The sequence below is a fragment of the Ambystoma mexicanum genome, chromosome 2q, assembly GCF_040938575.1.
Source record: "Ambystoma mexicanum isolate Mex_15411 chromosome 2q, UKY_AmexF1_1, whole genome shotgun sequence".
Classification (NCBI taxonomy): Eukaryota; Metazoa; Chordata; class Amphibia; order Caudata; family Ambystomatidae; genus Ambystoma; species Ambystoma mexicanum.
In genome coordinates, this window is record NC_090924.1 from 1,134,741,133 (window position 1) to 1,134,768,981 (window position 27,849).

At 46.4% G+C, this 27,849-nt stretch overlaps 1 protein-coding gene across 6 annotated transcripts in view; it reads left to right on the top strand.

Moving 5' to 3' along the window:
* The window catches only part of SNX13 (sorting nexin 13), a 2,094,218-nt gene that overhangs the window by 438,045 nt on the left and 1,628,324 nt on the right, over window positions 1–27,849 (top strand). For all 6 annotated transcript variants that reach the window (XM_069648499.1, XM_069648500.1, XM_069648503.1 and 3 more), the window contains one exon: window positions 3,744–3,827. In XM_069648499.1, the coding sequence (XP_069504600.1) occupies window positions 3,744–3,827 (84 nt within the window). The remainder of the gene's footprint in view (window positions 1–3,743; window positions 3,828–27,849) is intronic.

The following is a 27,849-nucleotide window of genomic DNA, read 5'->3' on the forward strand; positions in this document are numbered from 1 at the left end:
CCTAGATGCGTTCCAAGAGTGGACGCGTTCGTCAAAAGCAATGGACCCATTCCAGAATGGTTTCATCAGAAACTCTGGAACTTCAACGAACATTCTACTCATGAGTGTCCTAAAGGGAAAGGTTCTTCAAAGTGGCAATCCAATCTATATCGTTTTTATCGACCTGGTACAAGCGTTTGACCAGGTAGATAGGGAGCGCCTATGGGTGAAATTGGAATCTAAAGGTTGTCCGGAGTCAATCCTAAACCCAATCAAGGCTCTACACCAAGGGACATCAATCCGAGTTCGTCTGAGTGCAGATGGTCGACTCTCGGAAGAAATCGAAACAGCACGAGGAGTCAAGCAGGGCTGTCCTTTGGCCCCATCGCTGTACAACTCTTATATCGCCGATTACGAAGATTCCACCCTCACGATCAGACATTTTCCCCCGACAATGGGAGGGGAGAAGATAGATCGACTACTGTACGCGGATGACATCATTCTGATGGATTTAACTCCTATAGGCCTCCAACGACAATTGGACAATATGGTAACATATATGTCGGAAAACAACTTACGCCTAAATACTGCAAAGACTAAAGTGCTCATTCTGGGCAGATCCTTAAAGTGGAATTCCAAGTTTACCTGGCATTGTGACGGAAGGAAGCTGGAAAGAGTGGAAGCCTTTAAATACCTTGGGATCACAATCAGTAACGATAAAGAGGAAAAAACTATGCTTGAAACACTCTGGGCAAAGCTAAAAAATCTCACAGCCCAAGCTAAGGCCGTGGACAAGAAACACGGCCGTTTTTCGATTGTACCTATCGTGAGATTTTACAAAGCCAAGGTTGTTCCGGCCCTAATCTACGGGATGGACGCAATGCTGCTAGCTCCGAACACCATCTGGGAGAAATTGGAAGCTTTCTTTTGGCGAAGGGTCCTTGGTTTAGCCCAATCCACTCCAATTGCACTAATAAGACGAGAGCTATGTATTTCCTCACTGTTGGCAATAAAATTGAGAGCCACCCTGATGTTATACCGTAAGGTAATAAACAATCCAGAAGCCAGAGTACTGGACCTCATACGGAAAGAACTTTCCGAGGGAAAAAATCGGACGCTTGTAAATTGGGAACAATTCAACCAGAAAATGTTGGAAGAATTGGATCTTCCTGTTGAGACACTCATACACAATCCAAATCGAGTGTCGCAAAAACTTTTAGAAGCAGACTGGATTCACACTCAAGAAGTGGCTTGGTCGTATTCCATCACAGCACAACTACCAACTGCTCCAATGAAGCTAAATGCTACGCGTGGCTACTTACTGAGGTTTCCAGACAAGAACCTAAGTCGTCTGTTTCTAAGATTCAAGCTGAACCAAATAAAAACCAACGAAATTTTGGCAATTCGCAACCAAGTACCATCGAGTTCCTGTCGCTTCTGTCAATCTATAAATGCCATAGAAAGCACAAAACACCTGCTAATGGAATGTTCCGGGCTCAAAACAAAAAGAGACAAATACCTTGCAGATCCACTGAAAAACCACCTCACCCTCGACGAGGAAAACCTCTGGACACTCCTGACGAACGGGAATAACACCAGATGTGTCATAGGAGTAACACTCTTCCTTAAATCCTTGAAGCTCGAGCAGGAGGAATTTCCTCAAGCCTAAGCTTATTAAAAGGAATCTGGACGCTTGATGTATGATGTATGAAGACTACTCATGCCATATTTTTGTAAAAATTGTAATACAATTAAAACAAAAATAAAAAAAAAAAAAAAAAAATCTCTCCTACAAATACTGTTATCTGTATCCGCCTGTACTTGATTTGTAGTTTTACTCAGAGAGGCATGTATAGGATGTTCAACTCCTCCACACATTACGATCTTAAAGGTCTAAATGGTACACTGTGTTAAGTGGGGGGGGGTCAGTAGAACTGAACTGCAGAGAAGGGAAAGAGCATTCGATTCAATCTCTAGCTAACATGGTACAAGCAAACTGAAGTTAGTGGAGTTAGATGCAGACGCAATATTACAATTATAATGAGATTTCTTTGCCACCAAAATAGCATGTTTATAGTTTTTTTCCTGACATGATTTAATTGCGCAAGTTCAGAGAGGTGGGAATGTTGTACCATTTTCTCTACATGCGATCACTTTGTTTTCAAAGTATGCATGTCTTTAGTGTACTATGGCTTGTTTTTCTTGTGAGCACTCGGACTCCAAATAAATCTCATACTTAGTTTATATTGGCTTGATCCATTAGGCATATTCGTTTCAGAGGGCAGAGAGTTTCTAAAGTTTGATGTTAGAATAAGGCAAAGCCGACTCTATTATGCAGGGAAATAATTTGGGAGGAGATTTTAAACTCTGATGCATTCATGCTTCCTGCAACTTATTTTTGGCGTTCATAGTCACTAATTTAAATATACTCAGTTGGGTAGACTTATACAGCATTTTTGGGATTTGTTGTCCTGCACAACGTAGTGCTGAAGAGAATTGCTAATTTAGCTTAACTTCATTGGTTTACAGAGGGAGGCAATCCCGGGGTTTGCCCAAACACCTTACATGGAGACTCTTCAGTAGATATCCATGAGCAAACATTGGCAATGCTGACACTTTGGTGTAGGCATGGGAATTAGCCAGGCACTTCTGTAGTGGTATTAACCGGCCATCAATGGTAGCAGCTGCAAAATGATGCAGGCCTACTACCTATACACAAGCCAATACTGTTAACCTTAGCAAACATTTTTTTTTTTTTACGCAGTACTTCGGTGAAGGACACGTATAGTGCTTATAAATCAAGTGGCTGAAGGGAGACCTGGTTGACAATATGATTCCACCAGTAGCGAGTTTACAGCTCCGATTGAGCCATTGACTCTCCGAAGACTGCTTTGAAAAAACACTGGCAAGCACTTCAAGCACAACGTTTGATGGTAATGCTTGATTAAGCTAGCTCAGCGATCCCAGGAAGATATCTTTGGCGGGGAGGGGCAGGAAATGGTTGGGAATGGCCATAGGGATTTGCATGGCCATGGACTGTCAGTGAGTGGGTAAATACCCAAACAATATATATGAGAGCTTTGTGTACATCCTTGTATGCCATTTCTGCATAGCTGTACTCTAGTGCAATAGGTTCGGCTTATAAGCGCCACCTAATATTTGTATTTTGTTTATTGGTAAAGCGCACCAAGCCCTGAGGCAACTGGGTGTATTTCTTAATGTTACACAGTTAGGATAGATACATACAATACTTACAGGTTTCAGAGGATATTCATGACATTGATCATTAAGCATTAGACATTAAACATATTTACATTATGCATATTTACATAGTTGAGTAGGTGAGCTATTGTTCTTGTGCTAAGAGCCAGATTTTGACTTTGCTTTGGAAGGAATGGTAGGATGGTTCAAGTCTGAGTGAGGTAGGTAGTGAATTCCACAGTTTCACGGCGAGCACAGGGAAGCAAACAGCTAAAACTAAGAAATTGTATGCGTAATCTTCATCTGATACTCATTGCTGTTCCCACTTAGAGGGAGCCGCAGTGGTCTCTGCAACCAATCTCTTGTTTTCAGTGAGGTTGTGCCATTTTCTACAATACCACTGCATTCTTGTTTCTGGCCAAAATTGCTTAGCTGAAATAGCTCCATAATTCCACTGCTGTTTATAGAAACCAGTGTATTATCTTTTTTTTTCTTACAGGCCACGTGTATATTAGTGGTAGGTAAATACAATTTGCAATACTTTTTTGTTTTTTCTATTACAGGAAATCCTTGCACGAGGAATTCTTCTTCCATTGATAAATCAACTCAGTGACCCTGATTATGTTAATCAGTATGTAATTTGGATGGTAAGATTACACCACTGTATTGTTTTCATGCATGCATTGCCTTTCTTGCTTGGCGTAATAACACGTTTTGTCCATGTTAACAAGGCTTCAGTTTTAATAACCTGTAACGTTCTTTCCCGTGGTTGTTCTTTCTGAACAACGACAATATCTGACTAGATTTCATAATACTATAGCTGGTGACAATCTAAAATGTATTTATTGTGATTTTTTTTTTTTAATGTTATTTTATTTTATGTGCCTCTTTCAGATGCCAAGGGGTAAAGGAAAGGCAGGAGGGCGAGGTATAAAATGGAAGGCAGAGGGTTTAGTGGATCGAGAGATAATTCATGGCAGGAATGAAGTTGCTTTCCTGAGTTTCGTTTCCTTGATACTCTTAAACCGGGCATATGTCCGTACCCTTGAAGACCAACGTTAAGACTAGGATTGCTTTTTGAGTGTTTCTAAAACTTGAGGCAATATTCTTGATTTTTCATCGAAGTGCTAGGGCATTCCATAAAATGGGCCTGTGCAGTGCATGGTCTATGCGACCAGAGACTGTTATAAATGTCACCATAAATGCAAAGGGCGCCATTCAGTCATTTACTATATACTGCATCCCTCACAACTTTGCTCCCTTCCCAGTGCATAAAGTAATGCTAAATAGTAGTAATGATATGGGGAAATCTTTTTGTAAAGGTGTATGTCGCGGAACTTCTGAGACCCAGGCAACTAGAGACCTACATAATCACTTCTGGTACAGAATGCATTTAGTCCATGTTTAAAAAGCTGCACAAACTTCGTCCCTTTTAGCACAAAGACTGGGTATGCTAGACACTCGGTTGGAAGCTAAGCTAGCAACTTGCGGTTTATTTGACTCGCCACCGTATATGGTCTTCACTTTCATTAAGATTATACCTATGAAACCCTCCTAGGTTGAATCCTGGGAGAAGCCGAGACAGACTTGGGCTAGTGAGTTGGAACAGGATATTTATTTATTTATTGTTTGCGTGTTAGGCGCTTATACAGGAAATTCTGTTTCAAACGCCCACAGGGCAGCAGGGAGGGAACATAGGCTAGCAGTACAATTAAATACAGCGGGGGAAGGGACGGCCAAACCTACTATGCCTTGTGAGTATTCAGAACATGCAAGTGCAGGAAGGAAGAGGGCAGTGGGATAGGTGCTGTGGTGTCCGTGCTCGAGGTGAGCCACAGATGAAAAAGGTATGGTTAATGCTATGCGGCCAGCAGCCGCGTTGGGTGGAAAGTGTGAATCTCCAGTGCAGTGGGTGTGCCGAGGAAGACATAAGCTGGATAGATAGGGTGTCTAAGACACCAATCACAGCAACTGTGGGATTAGCAGACGAAGGAAGAAGGGAAGGAGGAGGAAAAGAGGAGAGTCTTGAGGTGCATTCGGAACTTCAGACGGTCCTGCTCAAGAAGCGCAGGGAGGGGGAGGTTGTTCTAGAGGAGGGATCCATCTGAGGAAATCGAGCGGCCTCCTGCTCTCGGTTTAGAGAAACACATTACACAAAGAGTTGGTGCCAGAGGAGCGTAGAGGTCTAGAATGAGTGTATTTGGTAACAGAGAGTTGTAGATACTGTGGTCCCGGCCCCTGACAGCCTTATGGATGATGCAGAGGGATTTGAATTTGATCCGTGCAGCAACCGGGAGCCAGTGGAGGCTTTTTAGGGCAGGAGAGTTGTGGCCCCTGGGCTTAAGACCAAGGATGAGTCTTGCTGCTTTATTCTGGATTAGCTGTAGGGGTCGCAGAGTGGAAGAAGGTAGATTGAGGAGGAGGCTGTTGCAATAGTCGAGCCTAGAGAGAACCAGGGCTCAGGAAACATTGAGCTGCTGGGGGAAAGTGAGAAAGGGGAGAATTCCTTTTGAGAAGGAAGAGTTGGAAGTGGGACTTCTTGGCCATGTCCTGCGTGTGAGGGAGGAAGGATAAAGAGGAGTCAAAGATGACTCCAAGGTTTCTGGCTTCAAAAGGAGCAGGGGGTGAGCCAATGTGGGAGGCCGGTGTTACGCTTAGAAGCAGGTTTCAGGCGGATCATCACGACTGGGGCAAGGATGTCAAGGGTATTGGTGATTGCTGAGTGAAGATTGCTGAGAGCAGAGTCTGTGGTGGAGTCTGAGATGGGGGGAAGGGATGAAGCTAGAGGCAAAGGCAGCGTCTGACACTCGTTTCATCGGGCGAATGTTCGAGAACAAGGTTAGCAGGGCTTTTGTGGGTGTGGTGGGAGGGCCGAAGGGACCCAGGTGAGAGTAGAGCATGGTCTGACCAGGAGAGAGGGCTAACCACAGGGGGGAGCGAGTGAGAGGTCGGAGTGGATCATGGCGTCCAGGGTGTGTCCAGCCGAGTGGGTTGGACCGGAGGGGAGGATGGAGAGGGAGACGCAGAAGTCAATGAACAGAGTGGATGCTGAGGGAGAGGTGTCCTATTGGAAGTTGAAGTCACCCAAGAGGAGCAGGTTGGAAGTAGATGAAAGAAAGGAGGAGAAGAAATCGGCCTATTCAGAGAGGAACATGGTGGTAGCGCCTAGAGGCTGGTAGGTGGTAGCAATGTTCAGAGGGCAGGAGAGAGAGATGACCAACTTGCAGACCAAGCTCTCGAAGGAAGTATAGAGTTGGGTGGCTACGATGGAAGAAGGAACCCACTCAGGATAGATTAAGTGACCCCACTGGCAGTACGGTGAGGTTGAGGATTGGAAATTATCTTGAGGGCCGACAGGGAGGAGGGAGTCAAAAGCAGTGACTGAGCTGGCATTGAACAAAGTCTCGGTGAGAGCGATAAAAGTCGAGGTCAGTGTCTTCAAGTAGGAGGCAGATGTCAGCAGAGTGTTTGTTGGCAGATCAGGCGTTAAGAGTTGCCAGGTGGAGGCGGTCTTTGCCTTTGAAGATTTTCTGAGGAGTACAGGGTTGTGGTACTCCTGTCAGGGGAGGAGGGACAGTGAGAGTGGTGAAGGGAGAGGCAGCAGAAGGAAGGAAGGAAGGAAGTTAATGAGGGAAAGCAGGATCCGGTCAAAGATTAGGAGGTTAAAGAGTAGGATGTTGGGGACCCTGAAGCAAGATAGTGCCAGTGGGGTAGACATTAACGATGCAGCAAGAGGATGAGAAGCCAGCCAAGAGGACTTCCCACTTGGTCCCACGGTTAATGGGAGAGCAAGGGAAAGGTGAGAGAGTAGAGATGAGATGAGTCCAAAGATCTGGAGAGGGGACAGAGAAGAAGATGGGGTTTATTTGTGCTTTTTCGTTCTGGACTTAGTGAGAGAGGGGGGATAGGAGATAGAGTAGCAATTAGAGAAGATTGGAGAGATGGTGAGTGCCATTAGGGTGCAAAGGGAAGTTGAAAGGAGAAGGGTGAGTGCACTGCACAGTTCTGACCTAATCTCACAGGTGATCTAGCACTAGCAAAGAATACAATGAAGTTAAGAGTGCAGGATGTAAATACACATAGCGCAAAACGTATTTCATGAAAGGCCATTTGTGAATCGGGGTGGAGGATGTAAATAAACATAGCTAAAACGATTTTGAGCAGAGCACACACCAGAGAGAGAGAAGAGAAAGGAGAAGTGGATAAGCAAAGTGAGATGTAGATCAGGCTGCTCGGGGAGGAGGCAAAAGAATAGTTCAATCATCACTCACAGGAGGCTCAAATGTTTGTAGGGGTGCTGAGGCCCGAGTTCATGGGAGAGCAGGATGTACCCAGCAGGCTGCAGACTAGTTTGTGGTGGTGGAGAACACGTGGTGGCCCTCCCCGGCCCAGACAGGCTCAGACAGTGCCTTAGGAGAGGGCCTTGGGAAGGAGGGCCGGCAACCTCCTGCCAGCATTCAGATTGACCTGATGAATGCTGCCCTGACCAATAATGAGTGAGAAGGCAGGTCTTCAGGTGCCTGGCTGATCAAGATGAAGACAAATGCGCACATATTGAAAAGGCCACGGGAGGGCCTGGTGGAAGAAGATGCAGCTGGGCTGCAGAACCGCAAATGGCCGTGGAGGGATCCGAATAGTTGGAATCCCATACACATTCTGAACATGAATTTCAGAATAAAAAAAAAAAAGTTTTCTTCATTTTGGAAGATGTGCAGCAAGTACCCAATAAAGTTGCAAAAAAAAGTCCTGTTACCTTCTGATTTGCTGGAGGGAGCCTCAGCACGACTGGCGAGGTGAGCAGAGGGAGGCCAGCTGTTGCAAGGTTCGGCAGATGAAGAAAGTAGTTCCTCTCTCTCTGTCAGAGTGGGACTGTATGTTGAGAGTAGGTGTTAGGTCAAAATTAGACGTGAATTTAAGACTCATCCAAAAGAGTCTTGGGACGACTATATTTGACCCCTGCATGGATGCACAGATTGGGATTATTGAACAATGATTCATGTTGGGGTTGTGTTAGGGAAAGGGGGACGTTGTTACACATGCTATGTGATTGTTTCAGAAACTTTGGGGGGAGGGGCGGTGTTGGACATATTGGAGGTTAATATGACCTTTCCTAGGTCGCCTCAGCAGGTAATTTTGCTTTCGAATAGTGGGAGATGTGTGATTGCCTGGAGATATGAATTTTGGATCAACAAGGCCTTGGTGATGGCGGCTTAGTAAATCCTGCGAGTATGGAAGACAGTGAAAAAGTAGAGAATGGAGGTTTGGTTGGCCGATTTACAGGTTTTATCCAGTCATGAAAAGTATATGCTCCTGAAACAAAACAGGGAGGACTTTTACCTGGAAATGTGGGCACCCTTTAACGATTTAAACGGCTATGGGAAAGCCTCTGTTTTTGATGGCGAGTGGAAACTTGGTAGAGGCTCAGTTGGTTGGTTGTGTGTGTTTGGGGTGTGTTTTGTTGTATGCATGTGTCGGATTGTGATTTTATTTTTTTAAAGGAATGTTTGTTAGTGTTTAATTATTGCTGAGAGAGACTATTAAGATTTATTGAGAGCTTGTTCAGAGAAACGATTGCCATGAATGCTAGCATGACCTTTGAATTGCTTAATGCATTTTGTTCATATTAAGGAGTTGTGTTTTATGTTAAAACTTATAAAAAAGAAATAAAAAAAAAATCCTGCCCAATGGTTTTATTTTGTACTGGGCCTCCAGCCGTTTAAGCTGCTTGCGAGAGACCTTTTCATCTCAGTACAGTAGCCAATTCTGCGAAAAACTGAAAGGATCCACTATCTTTGTAAAATAACATTTGCATGTTTTAGTTAAGAATTGATGTAGTCCCACTGTGTGAGACTTAACACCACTTGTCTGTTTGGTATTAGGTAACCCACCTTTTTATTTTATTTATTTTAAAATGATATAGTTTAAAAATAAACTTAATTTATCAAATTTTGCAGTAGACTTATTATGTTACAAGTTCACTTATAGAGACGGGTAGCAGCATCAGAAAAAAAAGGGGGAAAAACAAACACGTGTCATATGAATGCAACAGAAAAAACACTATGCATTACTGTATTTGTTTATCAAGTTCTAGTATGTTAGAAAGACACTGCGACATTGTATAGATTCATTTTTTGTCATGTCCGCTCATGATCATTGCCCATCTAGTTTCAGAGTCAGATTGCTGCGCAGAGATCTTGAAGAGGCCTTCAAAGAGCCCTCTCTTTTGGGCAAGAGCAGGTCAGACCATGATCAGATGGTGCAGTGTTTCTGGTGCTTTCAGATCCAGACAGAAGCGGATAAATTGGTTAGTCATGGCTGTTTGTCTGGTTTTCGCTAGTCTGTATCGCGTCGGGATAGTATTCAAACAAATTTTCGTGAACAGGTCACAGATTTTTGGGCCTGGAAAAAGTTAGGTACCGAGGGAGTTCATTGATGGCTCGTATGTCGCTATCACATTGAAGATTCATGAGATACTTAGATTTCTCCTCGATAGTCTTCATTCCGCTGGAACTTGATTTTAGCGCGTTGCGGTCGCTGTACCAGCATTTCTATGGAAATGGAAATGGTCTTCATTTATCAGTTGCTGTTTTAACACATGTTTCCAAGCTTTCAAAACAGTATTGTTCATTGTATTAGGAATGGATCAGAGTATTTGAATGGCCAGCGTTTTTTCGTCTGACATCAATTTACGAGGTAAGTTTAATTGTTTCCATACAACAATGGATGTCAATGACTGAGTTGCTACTTCGTATCTTATTCTAGCCATTGGAAAATAATTGGGAAGTCTCAGGATTTTCCGCCAATAAGAAGCTTCGAGCCTTTGCCAATTGATGTTAGCTGCAATGATCATTGATTCACTCCCATAGGTTATGATGGGAATTACTTTTTGTCTGTAGTAAGCAATTATGTTGTTGTAGCGAGAACTTTCCATATTTTCGATGTAGGAGACAGCCTTGTCTAGCAAGGGACTGCATTTTCTCTTCTAAGTTGGTTACCCATTCTTTTTTGGACCTGAATTGGTTGATTAATATTCCAAGGTATTTGAAAGTTGTCACTTCTAGCAGTCCTTTGCCATCTAATAAGAGCTTGAGTCAGCGATTTTTATATTTAGTTGATTCGTTAGTCATAAGGTTTCGTTTTTTTTTACATTCATTTGCAGTTCGTTGAGTTCCATATATTCAACCATCATCTACAAATTTTGTAGACCAGATGTTTTGTCTAATAACACAATATCATCTGCATAAATCATTGAAGGGATAGGGACGGAATTAATTTTTGGAGGATTGAGAGAGTTGTCTTTGAGATGATCTTCAAAATCTGCTGTAAAGAGATTGTACAGGGTTGCAGCAAGGGGACACCCCTGTTCTAATCTGTTCCATGTCCTTATAGAAGCGGTGGTGTCTCCTTTTGTTAGTCTGATGGTAATTGATGTATTGCTGTAGAAAAGTTTGATCTGCTCGATAATCTCCGTAGGGCACTGCCAGACCATTAATTTGTGCCACAGTTTTTGTCTGTTTATGGCATCAAAATCCATGTGTAGGTCCCCGAAGGCTACATATATGGTGCTATTATTCCGTAACGCTTCATGCTTGATAAAATGTAAGATCAAGAGATGCACGTTGGTACCGACATTGGCCGTGAATCCCGTTTGTCTTGTTGCAAATCTGTTTGTTTGGCCCACTCAGTGAGTGTTTTAAGCCGTAAAGTAGCAAACAGTTTGCCCAAGGGATCAAGGAGGGCTATGGGACGATAGATAGATGGCTCATCCCTGTCTCCCTGTTTAAAGATGGGAATCAGTGTAGCCATTTTCTAGGAAGAAGGGATCTGATTTAATTGATCAATTAGGGTGAATAGTTGGTCCATCAGGTTCGCCCAGTTATCAGGGGGGCTGTTTAATGATGGCGTTAGAGAGGCCATCAGGGCCGGGAGCACAGGAGGCATTAAGGTTGTTGATCATCTCCAATATGTCTTGTTTATCCCAGGATATATTCAATTTTTTCATCTGGGATATTTCACTAGTACTGTCAACTGAAGTTCGTGCTTTATAAAGGGTAGAAAAATGTCGGATCCATTTATTTTCTGCGACATTGTCACAAGCTGGTTCTGATACTGTGAGTTGTGGTTAAGCAGATTCCAGAGCTCTCTCAGATTGGTGTTTCTAAATGTTGCCAGGATGGCTTCTGCATCCCTTTGCTGTAATGTCATATGTGAGTTTTTTTCCAATTTGTGTAGTGTACCCAAAATCCCTCACGCGTCGAGATCCCTCAGATTGTTTTTTTCCACCCTGAATACTGGTCGCCTTAAGCGGAGCTCGTAAGGGACATTGCCATTGACTCGACCCTTGGTCGTTTTTGTTAATTATTGTTAACTCGCATCACCTCCAGCCCTCTTTCGACAGCCATTCTCCATCCCCGCCGAGACCAGATGTTCGGACAGTGGTTTTCAACGGACGGTGATCCTATCGGTGCTGCCTACCACGTGGCCCGGCCTCGCCGGCCTACACAGTAGGGCGAGTGGGGTTGGGGTGGAAATTTCTGTCTCATACTAGAAGGCCTTTCCCTTTCTTCCCCCTTTCCTTCCGGGTTGTTCTCACTGGTTACGTCCTCAGCTATGGAGAGGACTCCTTTTAGATTTTGCCCAAATTGTAAAGGCAGATTTCCGTGGAAGGACAAGCATAAGCGGTGTCACCGTTGCTTGCCCTTCGAGCACAACAACGCTAGTTGCGCAGCATGCAAGCTCCTTCGCCCAAAAACTCTGAAGGAGCGCAGAGTTAAAAGGTGGGCAGCCTACAGGATGTCGAATGCTGATTCCTCGCCCGCTGCCGCGGAGTAAGACGAGGGGGATAGTGATGACTCAACCTCCGTAACAGAGGTTGTTGACCCCCAAACGGAGTGCTCACGCTCCGTGGCGTCTGTCCCCGGCCCAGAACGGCACGGCACTGGCCCTGCTTTGGGGGATGTACACCCCGGCGACGCCGACTGACAATTACACGTCACAAAACACACCACCCCCGGCCATTCTTCGAGTAAATCGAAGAAAACCTCTGCGCCAACGGGGACACCGACACAGCCGGCCATCCCCACTGACCGTAAGGGTCGGAAGCCCTCCCCGCAGCCGCATTTGCGCCCATTGACCGGGCCATCTGTTAGGCAGAAACCTGTGCAGTTCCCTTGGGGACCACTGCAAAAGATTTAGGACTACAGGTGTTGGCAGTAAACCCACTTGGTAGCAGTCTGTACCACCCAGATTTACCTGGTAGCTGTGGCTGAGCAGTCAGACTTCCCTCAAGAAGAGTTGGGCAGTATGTAAAGTATACACAATAGGCACTCAGACACAATAGCACAAGCAAACACTGACCAGAGCTTTGGTATCAAGGTATATAATTATTTATTTAAAAACACACTTATTGAAACACTCCAGCACTATTATTGTAAATCACTCTAAACACAGTTACTATTATTATATATACATCCCTTATTCCTTATCAGACAAGTCTTATTTAACACCACTTATTTCCAGACAGAGGTGAGCGCTTAACTATAGATGGCACTCCAATAAGTTAACGAAAGAGGGAAAAAAGCAGAATGTAGGAAAATACACCACACTAATACTTAGGAACTCTTAAGCAAGGCAGGAAAGTCAAAAGTTACTTGTGAGCCAAAGTCCATTGGCCGGGACCACTCTTGGAGAGAGCAGGGCACAAATGCACCCAAGATCACACAATGACAACAGGCTTAAAAAGTCTTGCAGGGAGTTCAGAAAGGTTTTAGTTAGGCTCAGAAAAGTTTAGCCAGGGTGTCCCATGCTAACCCAGGTTCAAAAGCCGGGGGCTAAATCTACCCCGTATAGTCGGTTGCAAGGGAAGCCAGGCGGAACACGGTACCTTAAGTGGAAAGGATCCTCCAGCGGGGGCAGTTGTTCCTGGCAGCGGGTGCAAGTCGCAGCGTCGTCCAGAGGAAGAGAAGATCTCGACGTGGAGGAAAGCTGAAGGTCGTTGCACTGCCAGGGAAGAAACCAGCCACAGAGTTTTCCGGTTAAAGGTACTACCCTTTTATTCGCGGTAGTGGTAAACGTGGTATCCCGATTGCCGGGGTGCTTGGCACAGGCAAGGCGGCCACAAGATGCTCCAGGAAGCGAAAAAGGAAGCAGACTGGTTATCCCCACCAGTCGAAGAAAGAAGACTCTCTGGGCTGGAGATCTCCTCTGTCGTTGGGAAAAGTGGTGAGACGGTTCAGCAGGGCTCCACCGGTGGTGTCGTCGTAGCAGGTCGGCTCAGCTTCTCCCTCGCCGGATTCTTAGGTCCTGTGGCGACTTCTGAAGTTCCAGTCCCCAAAGCCCTGCTTTTATGCAGAAAACCCCCATTCACTCAGCCTAGCTGTCACTCAAACATGCTAAGTGGTGAGCCGGCCGGCTCACCACTTGGGCCAATCAGGATGGAGTGCGACTTGAGTTGCCTAGGTAACTCAGCCCAGGGTGCCTAAATCCCCCTCCACCCCTCCTAAGTACCCCAGACAGAGTGGCACCACTTTGGAGGGCTTCTGTGGAGAAGCCCGCCAAAAAGTGGAACAAAGGGCTCAACTTGGGTTGGAGTCACAGAAGCGAACACAAACTCCATTTTAGAACCGAGTTCTGGCAAAAAATACCAACCGGATAATTAATATTAAATAAATAAACCGCCGGTATGTTCGAGGCTATAGGAATTAAATAATTAAAGTTGGTAGCCTCGAACAATGGGAAATCCCATAGATATATTTGCGGTTGAATATAAAAAGTAGTATCCACTGCCACCAGCCAAAACTCGATCAGGGGGGACGGAGACGTGCCCCCTCAACTAACAGACCCCGGGGCAATCGAATTGCCCCGGCCAGTACGTCCACAATATGATGGTTTGTACTGGTTCTGTTCAGAATTTGAGACTAGTAAAGTCAATGGTGACTTTACATGCCCTGGGAGACAGTAGTCAGTCCCAGGGTATGGAGTCTATATTGGGGGGTCACTATGACACCCCTGTGTTACTGCACTGAGGGTGCTGTGTAACACACATCACAAAAACACATGAAGCCCTATGGAGTAAAAGACCCCATAGCCCATTAAACACATCTAGAGTCAAAGAAACACACTCAAATCATGCCCAAGAGTGAGGGTAAAAGAGTCTCACTCTTGGCAGGAGAAAAAAATAAACCCCAAAAATCCAGCAAAGCTGCTGGGGGATTCACTAGGTTAGGAAATTCAGCCTAAACAGAGAATTCTCCCTAACAACATCGAATACAAAGGGCACTACCCCTAAAATATCATCCGTCGAGACGCATCGCAAGAAAGCGTCTGTCGACGGCAAGGTTCCGGCTCTGCCGAAAACAACTCCTCAAGATCAGCTCCTGGATGGGAGGATGGTCGCTGAAAGCATTGCAAGGATCGTCTCTGAAGACTCCCAGAAACGGCGGGTGAAAGATTCACTGAAGCCTACTGAGAAGGTCAAGGAGACGCCGAGACCTAGCAAAGGTGCTATGGGAGCACCGGAACCCTCCCCTAGGTCGAAGGAGAGACCCAAAGACACTACTCCACCGTCTGGCCCTTGGGACAGCTTCTCGGAGGGCGATGGGGGGGATTTCCTCCACTTTGTGGGAGAGATCTCCACGCCTGGAGGCAGAGGAGCAAGCCTTTCCGCCCCCAGACCGTTCTGGGTCCTCACACTGGACCAGGGAGAGATTTGAGACCTGTATGAACAGGTTGGATAGGTTTGTCCATTTCTGAGCACATCCACCTAAAAGACCAAGGAAGGTAATCCTTCTTGATCCTCTAGCCAAGGTTACTAGACATTTTGACCCCCAGGAAGAGGAACTGTATACATATGACTTCACTGAGGTCCTCCTCATGTTGACACTCGGGACGATGATGAATTCATGGATACTGAGGACCTACAAGACCCTGTAGGGGCTTTGAGGAAGACCCTGACCTGTGTGACCCACAGCCATGGCAGTCCCCTGGGGCATTAACTGACCCTGTTGCATTAGATCTGGCCTCTCCACAGACTACTCCTGTCAGAGAGCCTTCACCTGTGGACGATCAGCCCACGTTTAATGCCATGCTACGCAAGGCGGCTGCACATCTTCAAATCGATACGGGAAGACTACCCCAGAGGTTGATTTTGTTGAACAAATCATCAAAGAAACACCACCTGCTAGCCAAGACATTCCTCTCCTCCATCAAGAGGCGCCTTATTCCCTCATTGTCTACACCAGCCTTAGTCAGTGGTGTTAAACCACGGATTGAGAAGCTCTTTAGCCCCTCACCCGCAGATCCTTTATACATTAGGGGTCATTCCATCCCAGATTCCCTGGTGGTGACCACCATGAGGAAAGGGGCGGGGTTCCTCTGTCCACCAGTGAAGCACCCCCTGATAAAGATGGGAAAAAGCTCTATGCTCTCGGTAAGAGGATTACAGCCTCAGCGGCATTCACTACGCGTATTGCCAACAATACCACCCTGTTGGCTAGTTACGCTGATGCCCAATGGGGCATGTTGTGCGAAGGCCTACAGGAAGTCCCTGAATCTCTTCGCACCCGTCTTTTGGCCACTGTTACAGAAGGCACTCAAGTGAACCAGAGCATCATTAAACATACTTTAGATGCTGCAGAAATGGCTGGCCGTTCCTTAGTCCAGGGCATACTCCTTAAAAGGCATGCATGACTTAGGAACTCAGGGTTCAAGCCAGAGACACAGGCGTCCCTCCTTAACAAACCCCTCGAGGACTCCAACTTGTTTGGAAAGGCGGTTGACGACGCACTGGAAACTGCGAAAAAGGAGCATGAAACCTTAAAAACCCTGGACCAGATCACAAGACCCCCCAATAAGCACGGATATGGCAATGGGCGCTTTTTTCGTGGCCAACGACAAGCTCAGCAACAGTATACCTCAGCCAGCAACTGGTCCTCCCCTCAAGGAAATAGTGGTTACAACACGGCGTACGCTCTGAGAGGCCAATGTCATGGCAAAGGAAGGGGTTGGGGCCCTACTCCTAGAGGCACCACCGCCACTAAATGACCCAATAATTCGGGTCCCCTCCTATGCATCCCCGGTCAGGGGCCGGTTAACATCTTTTCTCCAGGCATGGGAGGGGATTACCACAGACCGTTGGGTACTGTCAACAATAGCCCACGGTTACTGTATCGAGTTCAGCCGGTTCCCGACATTCAGACCTCCAAAGGGAAGACGTCTCACACAAGAACACCTTCTCATCCTTCTTCAGGAAGTGGAATCGCTGTTGCAAAAAGGAGCCATAGAGGTCGTGCCTCTATCACAGGTAAAGGAGGGTATTTATTCATTGTACTTCCTTGTACCCAAAAAGGATCTAACCATGCGCCCTGTATTAGATCTACGCCCAGCAAACAAATTTGTAAAACCTCAAAAATGTGCTGCTCACACAGGAGGATTACATGGCAACACTAGACATGAAAGATGCATACTTTCATATTTCAATGTTGCCAGCGCACACGAAATACCTCAGGTTCATGATTGAACTGAGTGTTTGCCTTCTAAGTGCTACCCTTCGATATAGCCTCACCGCCAAGGATATTCACGAAGGTACTGGCAGTGGCAGCTGCACATCTGCGCAGGTTGTCCATTCCGGTTTATCCTTACCTCGACGACTGGCTCATAACAGGGGATTCTTACGAAACATGCTTCTCAAATACCCAAAACACTATAAACCTCTTGTTCCACCTGGGCTTCTCCATCAACGAGAAGTCCAGTCTAGACCCCAGCCAAGTCGAGCAATTCCTAGGGGCTCTAATTCGAACAAGGGGCGGCCTCGTCTTCCCCTCCAAAGAGAGGGTCCAAAACATGCTGTTTCAGATCCCTCAATATGTAGCCGGTCGAGAGGTAATGGTACGCAAAGCCATCAGTTGCTTGGAATGATGGCGGCATGTATGTATTTGGTTCCTCATACGTGCCTGCGCATGTGCCCAATGCAAGAGTGGCTCAACAGCCAGTGGTGTCAGGCCAGCGGACAATGGGACGATCTAGTGGTTGTCTCGCAAGCCCTGGTTGTCTCACTGCAGTGGTGGTCCAGGGAGAACCTCGTGATCGGGAAATCCTTCACCACCCCCGCAGTGGAAGCCACTCTAACCACAGACACATCCCTCACAGGATGGGGGGGCTCACCTGTCCCATCAGACTGCACACGGAGTTTGGACTCCAAGTGTGGCGTCCAAACACATAAACCTCCTGGAATTGTTGGCGGTCTTCAAAGCACTGAAGGCTTTCCAGACACACCTACAAGGAAAGACAGTGCTGATCCTCACGGACAGCACCATGGCCATGTACTACCTGAAGAAGCAGGGGGGCACTCACTCTCCGGGACTGTCCAAGCTGTTCCAGAACATCTGGAAGTGGGCTCTCAAACCCATGTTCATGTTATCACAACATGTACCAGGGGAACTCAATCTTCTGGCAGACGGACTCAGCAGAGACTTCCCTCTACCCGCAGAGTACGAATGGTGATTACACGAAGACATCGTCTTCAACGTTTTTGCAGAATGGGGCTTCCCAGAGATCGACCTGTTCGCAACCCAGGAGAACACCCAATGCCAAGATTACACCTCCAGGTACCCCCAGAACCACTCCAAGGGGAACAGCCTCTGGATAACATGGTCAGGGAAATTGGTCTACGCCCCCCCCCCCCCGACTCCCCTTCTCAACAAGATAGTGCACAAGATGCACCAGGAACCAGTTGGCATGATTCTGGTGGCCCCCATGTGGGCCCGCCAAACCTTGTTCGCTCATCTGATGGAGATGTCACTGTCTCCTCCAGTGAAACTGCCCTGCCCGTACAACATGTTGTCACAGGACAGGGGCCGAACGCTGCATCCATGCCCGCAGACCCTGAATTTAGCAGCCTGGCTCCTGAGGTCATAGAATTCGGACATTTGCAGCTCCCTCAGAGATGCATGGACATTCTCAGGGAGGCTAGGAAACCGAACACTCGTTACTGCTACTCTAGTAAGTCGAAACGGTTAGTCATCTGGTGTAACTCAAGGAGCATCAACTCCGTTGATTGCTCTCCCACACATATTGTTTTATACCTGACTCATTTGCTGGACTCAGGTTTAGTCTTTAATTCTATTAAAGTTCACCTAGCTGCATTCTCCGCCTACACTACATCACAACATAAGGTGTCATGGTGGAAGGTTCCAGTTATTAAAGCCTTCATGGAGGGAGTGAAAAGAATTCACCCTCCTATATCTAACCCAGCTCCCGGATGGGATCTGAACGTCGTGTTAACCAGGCTAATGGGCTCCCACTTTGAGCCCATGCATAAAGCGAGCCTTAAGGATCTCACTCTTAAGACTGCTTTCTTGATAGCTATCACCTCCATTAGGAGAGTTAGTGAACTACAAGCGCTCTCTATCTTAGATCCCTTCGTAACAGTTCACAAAGATAAGGTGGTTCAACGAACACACCCTAGGTTTGCACCGAAATTCATTTAGAAGTTTCATGTCAACCAGCATATAGAACTACCAATGTTCTTTCAAAACCCTTCAAACTTGGGGGAGAAGATCCTGCACACACTCGATGTGCTCAGGGCGGTCATGTTTTGTATGGAAAGAACTCATCCACTAAGAAAGACTAATCAGTTATTTGTCTCAGTGGCGGCAGGAAGAGAAGGAGATGCAGTTTCCAAATCCACTATCTCTAGATGGATTGTCCAGTGCATCACTCTGTTACACTCTTGCTAAGAGAGAACTGCCCTTCAAGCCTAGAGCACACTCTACTCGAGGCACTGGGGCATCCATAGCGTTCATTTCAAATGTTCCCCTAGGGTCCATTTGCAAAGCAGCAACCTGGAGTTCTGTACAAAGCTTTACAAAACACTATTGTCTAGATTCTCACTCTATATCTGATTCCCAGGTGGGACAAGTAGTACTAAGATACCTTTTTTCTACTGTTCCTTCTCACAACCCACCTCCAGCTCCGGGTCTGCTCACTAGTCTATGCACAGCATGTGATTCTAAGCAGATTAACAAACATCAGAAGACATGCATTACTTACCGTAAAAGCATTTCTGATGGTTGTATCTGCTTAGATTCACATGCGCCCACCCTTCCTCCCCGTTCGGATGGAAGGAACATAGATGTCTTATTACTCTTCTCTCTTTTTCTGTACTCACTCGCGTTAGTCATAAGGGATTTTGGGTACACTACACGTCCCTATAGGGATAGTGTTACAGACACGCCTATGTCGACGTCCCCTTTTCGACTTTCGAAAAACAAGATGCAATACTCTGCAGTGACCACTGGATGTCGGACTATGCACAGCATGTGAATCTAAGCAGATCAGAAATGCTTTTACGGTAAGTAATGCATGTCTTAGCTGTTTTTTATTTTTTGAATATTGTCTTTTGTTTTCCGGATGGCTTTCTTTTTGTCCACCAATTCGGGATTGTAATGATGTTTATGCATCTTTTTTCCTGCCATGGGCCCCTTTTTTCAAAATGGAATCAGGAGCCATTCATAGTTCAATTTTTCTATGTCCTCCATATTCGAGTTTTGAAAGAGACAAGGTAATTTGGTAGCTCGAGTTTGGCTTATTCTCAGTCTTAAGTTTGTGCCATTTAATTCAAGTTGTAGAGGAGGTTGTTTGTTTCTCAGGCGAGTCAAACCTGAACCATGAATTGAAAGTATATGGTGGTCACTCTTCAGAGTTGGAATGGTTTTTACTTTCACTACTGAATTGTTAAGTCCAGGAGACAGATAGAGGTAGTCCATTATTGCACCGGAGGTCCCACGGTCCCAAGTAGGTATATTATTATTTTGGTCATCTGTGGTATGACCTGTGAGCATCAGATTTCATTTTTATTTCTTTAATCCATCGCTGAGAGCGTGTTGAAAGTTTGCTCTGTTCTAAGGGGTGACCGTTTGGAGCAAACAAATGGATATTCAGATCCCCACAAATTAGGAGTTCTATGTTTCGATATTTGGCGGCTGAGTCATCGATAGTCATGAAGGCGCCATCGAGAAAATTGTCATCATTGGTGGCCAACGGGTTCCAGTATAGATTCATAATCGAAAAAAAATCTGTGTTGAGATATGCTGGGAAGGGTTTGGTTTCAATGGTAGGCTTTGTTCTGGATCTTTATGATCGTATTTTGGATCCATGGGTTAATGTTCACAGTATCAACTAGACTCAAGTCTGGAAACATTTTGATCATATTGAGGAGACCAGAGGAGGTTCTTCCTTGTTTTCTTTGTATAGCTGGATTCAGAAAGGTTAGAAATCCGTTGCAACATGGTGCTTTGATCATCCATGTTTCTTGGAAACATATAATTTGAAATGGTTCGAGTTCAGGAGCTGATTGATCGAACAGGTGAGTATGCCCTCTGGTATTCCATGAACAAAGGGACCAACTATCTTCAGTAGTAGGTTTTGATGGTTATGAATTGCAATTCATATCATGAGTCCTATTTGATCTGTTTCCATCATATTCTCCCCATATGGGATGTTTGGTAAAGTTGGTTCTCGGTCTATAGTGTGAGCTTCCTCTCGGGGTGTCTTGATCACATATTGGAAGATTCAGGTCTGCCTGGATGCTAAATGATCTGTGTTGTCGATTGTTGCTCCAGTACTCTTCTGAACATTGGGGGTCTGTAATAGGATTTGTCTGTCTTTGCTTTTCATAGTTCTAGTTCTCTGTATTTTGCGAACATCTGAATCCTAGCTTTAATAGGGTGTTTTCTATCTGTAGAATACGGTTCATGACATCTATGTCAGAGTTCATTTCGTACCTTGTTTAGTAGATGTTCGTCATCGAATATCATCACCTTGATGTCCTCTGTGTGAATGGTCTCTAGTTGGGGTATTGCAAGCAGCAAACGCAGGACGTTCGTCCTGTTAAGTGTCAGAGGGACGTTATGTCTGTTACCTCTGGTCAACCTAAGGGTATAGTGTGTTCTCTGAATCAATGGGTCAACAAATATGGGTAGCTTTAAGTCATCAAGCGCTTTAAGATTCAAGATATCATTTTGTGATCCAAGCTCGACCTCGTGTGTTAGATTGGTTTATTCCCACTGAGCTCTGATCATCCAGCGATGAGGCATCTTCATCAGACCTCACAGCTGGTCTTCCTGAAATTCTTGATGAATAGTTAGAGGACTAATCTGAGATGTCCTTGCAAGTGAGGTCAGACAAGATGAATGGCTCAGAGGGTTCGCTGACGTATTCGTCAATTAGAAGCACAGAGTCATTAGGAAGTGTGGCAGACTCCAGCTCCTCAGGCTCTAGTGGATTGATGTGCGTGGATACATTAAATCTTCTAGTTGTAAATCGATTTCTTCTTGAAGGGCTTTTGGGAGCTTACTTGGGGTCTGCTTAGTGTTGTAGGTTCTGGTATTGATATTCTTGTCATTTCTCTCTCCTGGTTCTCGTCTCTTCTATTGACTGTTCGAAGATTCTTGTGGTAGAATTAGGTTCCTTAAAAAAAGCTCTTGAGCCTGTTTGCTTGTTAGTCTTTTTTTTTTTTCACTTTTCCTTTAGTCGATTTAGGTACACTTTTGTTTTGGGAAAATATTTGAAAAGCGTCAACGGGTTTCATCACAGGATTATTTGATGGGGGTTTGAAAATTGTTGGTTGTAGTATTGGAGGGATTAATATGACACACTCCTACCTGACGGTTACAGGATCCTCTTTGTGCCCAGGCCCAACCGTGCTGGGGGGGCGGTGTTGCACTTATCTTCCCTGAGTGGATTCCTGCCACTGTCACTCCTACGCAGACCTACTCCTCTTTTGAATGCCTTGTCTGCCGGCTCTCTCTCTCTCTCCTAGCCATTCCCTTACCGTCGCCACTATCTATCGGTCACCCGGTCAAATTTCCTCCTTCCTCTGAGTGGATGGACCTCTCCTCCTCACCCGCCTGACCCTCGCCATACCCGATAGCTACTCTATCATCAGGTGTGATAGGGACAACAATCAAACCAAGGGGGGTGGAGTAGCATTTATATTTAAGAGTTCTCTCAATCTAAGAGTTGCTAACAACCATCAGCTGCCTTCAGCTGAACTAATCTCGATTAAACTTCCAATCTCACCCAATCATACCGCCCTAGTGCACCTCATCTATCGGCCACCTGGTCCCACTTCCACATTCGTAGAAGACATTTCTTCCATCCTAGCTTCCAGCACTAAGCCTAAATCCCAAATTATCCTACTTGGAGACCTTAACCTAGGATATCTGGACACGAACGACACTAAAGATTGTGACCTTGCCAATGTTCTATCCGACTTTGGCCTAACCCAGCATGTCAATGTACCCACCCATATTAAGGGTCGCACATTGGACTGGGTTTCAGACATGAATTGCGCACTAAACCTAATTTCAGTGTTACCATGTGCATGGTCTGACCATCACAAAATAACATTTTCCATCAATTCTTGCCCACCCGCGCACAAACCTTGTACTGCGCCACCTACACTCACTCGCAACAAGAAGGATATCACAACTGAGAAACTACTTCCACTCATCCTCCCACTATTAAATTCGGTCTCCACAACTTGTGCGGACCCTACCGTCTTGGTGGACACCTACAATCGAGCTATGTTAAAAGCATTGGACGCCACTGCGCCTCTTAAACAGCGCAAAGAAAAACCATGCAACCACCTTAATTCCTGGTTCACCCCACACCTACGAGAACTTCGGAAAGATAAACGTAAAGCTGAGTCCCTCTGGAGAAACTCACCTACGCCAGTAAATAAAATCAACCTTCTAACCATCACCCTTTTGTACAAAGAAGCCATACTAGCGGCAAAAAAAGAAGTCTATAATAACAGGATCCTACAAGCTCAATCCAATACCAAGGAGCTCTTTAAAATTCTTACGGAATTAGAGTCCCCAGTTGCCCCCCTTGACACATGCACCCCTGACACTGAATGGTGCGCCAACATTCAAAAAGCATTACTTAACAAAATCACTACTCTCCAAGCCAAAATCAATACAAAAAAAAACTATCTCCTTGACTCAGCAGGTAATTCCCAACCCGCCAATGTCTCATCCCACAATCATTCCTTCAAACCTTTCAGCTTCTCACCTATAACCATTAGGGAAGTGGAAAATATCATCAAGAAGTTAAAACCATCCAATTGTCAAGGCGATGCTTGCCCAGCAGCAATCGTAAAGGAAGCAGCGCCTGAGCTCGCCCCCTTTATCACCTCCCTTATCAACTCCTCCTTTAAATGTGGCATAGTACCAGATAACCTTAAGGATGCGTGGGTAATCCCCTTAATCAAAAAACCTAACTTGGACCCGAGTATCCCTACCAACTATAGGCCCATCACCACGGTACCATACCTTCGAAAAATTTTGGACCGGGCTGCATACCTCCAAATTCAAGACTATCTTGATAAGAACAACTTACTAGGACTTAGGCAATCTGGTTTCCGGCCGAGACACGGCACAGAGACCGCTCTAATAGATCTAAAAACACAAATTGAGGATTTGAAAGACAAGGGCAAACAAGCGCTCTTACTCCTCCTAGATTTATCCGCCGCTTTTGATCTGGTGGACCACCAAATCCTCTGCCAGCATCTCAAAACGGCTGCCCACTTTTCCGATACAGCTACCTCCTGGATCAGTTCATTCCTTGCAAACAGATCCATGAGAGTCTTCTCATCTCTTGCCGCGGCTGACCCAGCACATGTTCCTTGCGGTGTCCCACAAGGCTCGTGCGTATCACCCACGCTATATAACGTCTTTACGAAACCACTCTTTGATATTCTTGACCATCTGGGTGTCACCTACACAAATTATGCGGATGACACCCAGATACTCATCCCTATCACTGGTGACTACGTAATTGACGTCAAAGCTCTTAATGCAGTTTACACCGTCATCCAGGCGTGGATGGCCCACCACGGTCTCTGCCTAAACAATGAGAAAACTGAGCTACTCATCCTAGGCTCTCAATCCAAACTTGCAAAACTTGACATCAAATATGACGCATTCAACATTGATGGCAACATCATTAAGGTCACCAATGTCACTAAAACACTCGGAATCTATTTAGACTCCACCCTCTCGCTCACCAGACAAACCAATTCAGTAGTTTCAGCATCTGCTTACACGTGCAAACTAATCACTGCTTGCCGTCCCTTCCTAACTATGGACAACTGCCTGATCCTTGCCAGAACCCTCATCTTATCCAAAATTGACTATTGCAATGCCCTTTACCTTGGAACGAGTCAAAGAAACATAGACACACTTCAGGTAACCCAGAATAACGCCATTAGGGCTGCTCTTAACATACCTAGGCACGCCCACATCTCATCCACTAGACGTAACTTACGATGGCTCTCTATCCCACGGCGTATTGCCTTCAAAACTCTTATTTTAAGCTACAAAGCACAGAACAACGCACCACCAGCCTACTTGTCAGAGCGCTTTACACAACACACAGCCCACAGACCTCTAAGATCTGCACATGCACACACACTCATTCCTAGCTTTAAGCTACAGACTGCCAGAGGTTCGAGCTTCCCGCTCCTGGCAGCAAAGATTTGGAACTCACTACCCAATGATCTCAGGAATGTCCCCTCCCTCCAATCCTTCAAACACAGAACAAAACAATGGCTCTATGAGCAAGACGATGATTCGGCCACCCTTTGGTAAACATCTACCGTATGTTCTGCAACCTCGATCACCTCTGTATATACTGTGACAACCTCTGTAAAATCTTTTCTTTTCTTTTTATATATGTCCTTGTTCTCTGTATGCTTATTTATTATGCAATGTGTAATTGCCTTCTGTAACCTTCTGTAACCTTTCCAAACATGCGCCCTGATGCCCTTGGGCAGGCTGCTCAATATAAATAAATAAATACAAATACAAATACTCCTGTCCTCAACCACTCAACTCCTTTTTCTTGGAGACTTCAACATCCACCTGGATGCCTCCTGCCCCCCCTCTGCACTCTTTCGCGACCTCTGCAACGCTCTCTCACTCTCTATTCTCCCGTCTGGGCCGACTCATTCTGCAGGGCACACTCTTGATGCTCTGATCTCTTCTGACCTTCCCCTCTCTGTCCCTCTCTCCACGCCTCTCTCCTGGAGTGATCACTTTCTCCTATCCTCCCACCTCACCTTCCCTACCCCTCAGGCAAAGCCACCTTCATCACTGCCACCCTCTGCTCTGAAGCGCGTGTCAGTTGAGGCTTTCGCCGCCACCTTCTCGCCCTCCCTTCCCCCTTCGGCTCACTCCCACCCTGACACAGCCCTCTCCACTCTGCTATATCTGATACTCTTGATATTCTGGCCCTTGTCATGAGAATCCGCCTGAAGCCCAAAGCCAAATGTAACTCCTGGTATGACTCGGATCTCGTCACTCTAAACCGCAAGTGCAGGTTGGCAGAGAGGAAATGGCGTGCTTCATGTTCATCCTCTGACAAACTGGCCTGCCGCCTGCTCCAAAGGCAATACCGGCTCTCCGTTCTCACCAAGAAGAAAGCCCTTATCCAAGCCCGCATCTCTGCGGCATCTAACAATTCGGCCAAACTCTTTAAAATCTGCAAGGAGTTGGCCAACCCTGCTGCAGTCTCTACCTCTCTTGTCCCCTCCCAGGCCCTCTGCACGGCACTGGCCTCTCACCTCATTTAAAAAACTAAGGACATCCTGTCCACTCTCCTCCTATCACCTCCCCCCCTCTATTCCCTGCTCTTCCTCTGTCCCTTCTGCAGCCACCCCGCCTCCCTCCTCTGCCTTTCCCCTTTTTCTGCTGATGAGGTTTCCAGCCAAGTCCGATCTATGAAAGTCTCGTCAAAACAGGTTCACCCCTGTTCCTCCAAAACCATCAAGGACCACATCGACTCCCTGGGTCCTGCCCTGGCTGACTTCTGCAATCAACCCTTCGCCTCTGGAGTCTTCCCATCCCCCCCTTAAGCACTCCCTTGTGCACCCTCTTCTTAAGAAACCCTCTTCCGACCCCTCCTAACTATTGCCCAATCTCCATCACTCCCTTCCTGGGGAAGCTCCTGGAGAAACTGGCCATCTCCCAGCTTAATCTCCATGCTGAATCTGTTGGTAGTCTTCATGACCATCAGTCTGGCTTCAGAGCTGCCAGAAGCACGGAAACTGCTCGCCTGAACATCCGTGAGGACCTGCTCTCGAACCTTGACTCTAACACTCCGTGTGCTCTCATTTTGCTCGATCTCTCTTCTGCCTTTGATACTGTCAACCATGCCATCCTGCTCAACCGTCTTCGTGATAACCTGGGTATCACTGGTCAGGCTCTGGCGTGGCTGACCTCCTTTCCCTCCAATCGACCCTCCCAGGTCCAACTGGGGTCCTTCCTCTCTGCCATCTTTTTTTCTACTTGTGGTGTCCCCCAGGGACCTAACCTCTCTCCCTGGCTGTTCAACCAGTATCTGGCACTCCTTGCCCACCGCATCGCCGCTCTCTGCCCTAACTTTCAGTGCTATGCAGATGACACCCAGCTCATTTTCATGTTACCCTCGGCCTCCTCTTCTCCTTCCCTCATCTCAGACTGTCTTTCTGCTATCCCGGAATGGTGCGCTGCCAATGACCTTTGCCTTAATGCCAGTAAAACTGAGATTCTACTCATCAGCACAGCACACCCGCTCCCTCCTTCCCTGCAGCTCTCTGGCCGGCCTCTTTTGGCCCTCTTCCTGCTCCCACCTGCAAGGCAAAAAACCTTGGGGTCATCTTCGACTCCACTCTCTCCTTCTCTCCTCACATATCCGACGTCTCTAAGAAGTCACACTACCAGCTGCACCTCCTCAGAGGTATCCTTCCTTTCCTCTCCTTCCCCCAGAAGCTCACTGTCTCCAGAGCCCTGGTTCTCTCGAAGCTGGACTACTGTAACAGCCTCTATCTAAATCTGCCTACCTCAACTCTCCGCCCTCTGTAACTCATCCAGAACAGGACTGCAAGACTTGTCCTTGGCTTCAAGCCCAGGGACCGTATCTCTCCAGGACTGAAATCTCTACACTTGCTCCCAGTGGCTGCGAGGATTAAGTTCAAAACCCTCTGCATTGTCCACAAGGCCTTCTGGGGCTTGGGGCCAAAATACCTTCAACTCTCTCTTCCTAAATATCTTCCTTCTCGAGCTATTTGCTCATCCGCCTCCAACTCCCTCAGGGTCAGCCGCTTCTCCAAGCAACGAGTTGGGGGTAGATCTCTGTCCGCAGCAGGGGCCTCCCTCTGGAACAGCCTTCCTGCCTCCCTGAAACTTGAGGAGAACCATCTCCAGTTCCGGAAGCACCTCAAAACCTTCATCTTCGCTTCGGCTTTTTCTCCCCTCTCCCCTGCTAATTTACTGAAACTCCACTGAATCAGCAACTGGGCCACTCACTGATCTTGGTCCTTGGCCCAGCCGCTCTCCCCTGCACTGCCTCCCTGGCAACCCCTGCACTGCGGGACTGTCTCTGTATCCCTACAGCCCCCTTCCCAGCACTTGTCTGCACTTACCTTGCACTGGCCACCAGCTGGCCCTTATTATTTTATCTTGTATTCTACTAACCCTGTACTGCACTTCCCCTCTCCCTTTCCCCCTTGCACTTTTCACTACCCCTCTACCCATGCACTTGCGCGATCTGAATGACACCTGGCCCAGTAGGATCGTTGTCTGTCTCCCCTTGTTCCCCACTCCCTGCCTCGTCGCGCCTTGAAACACT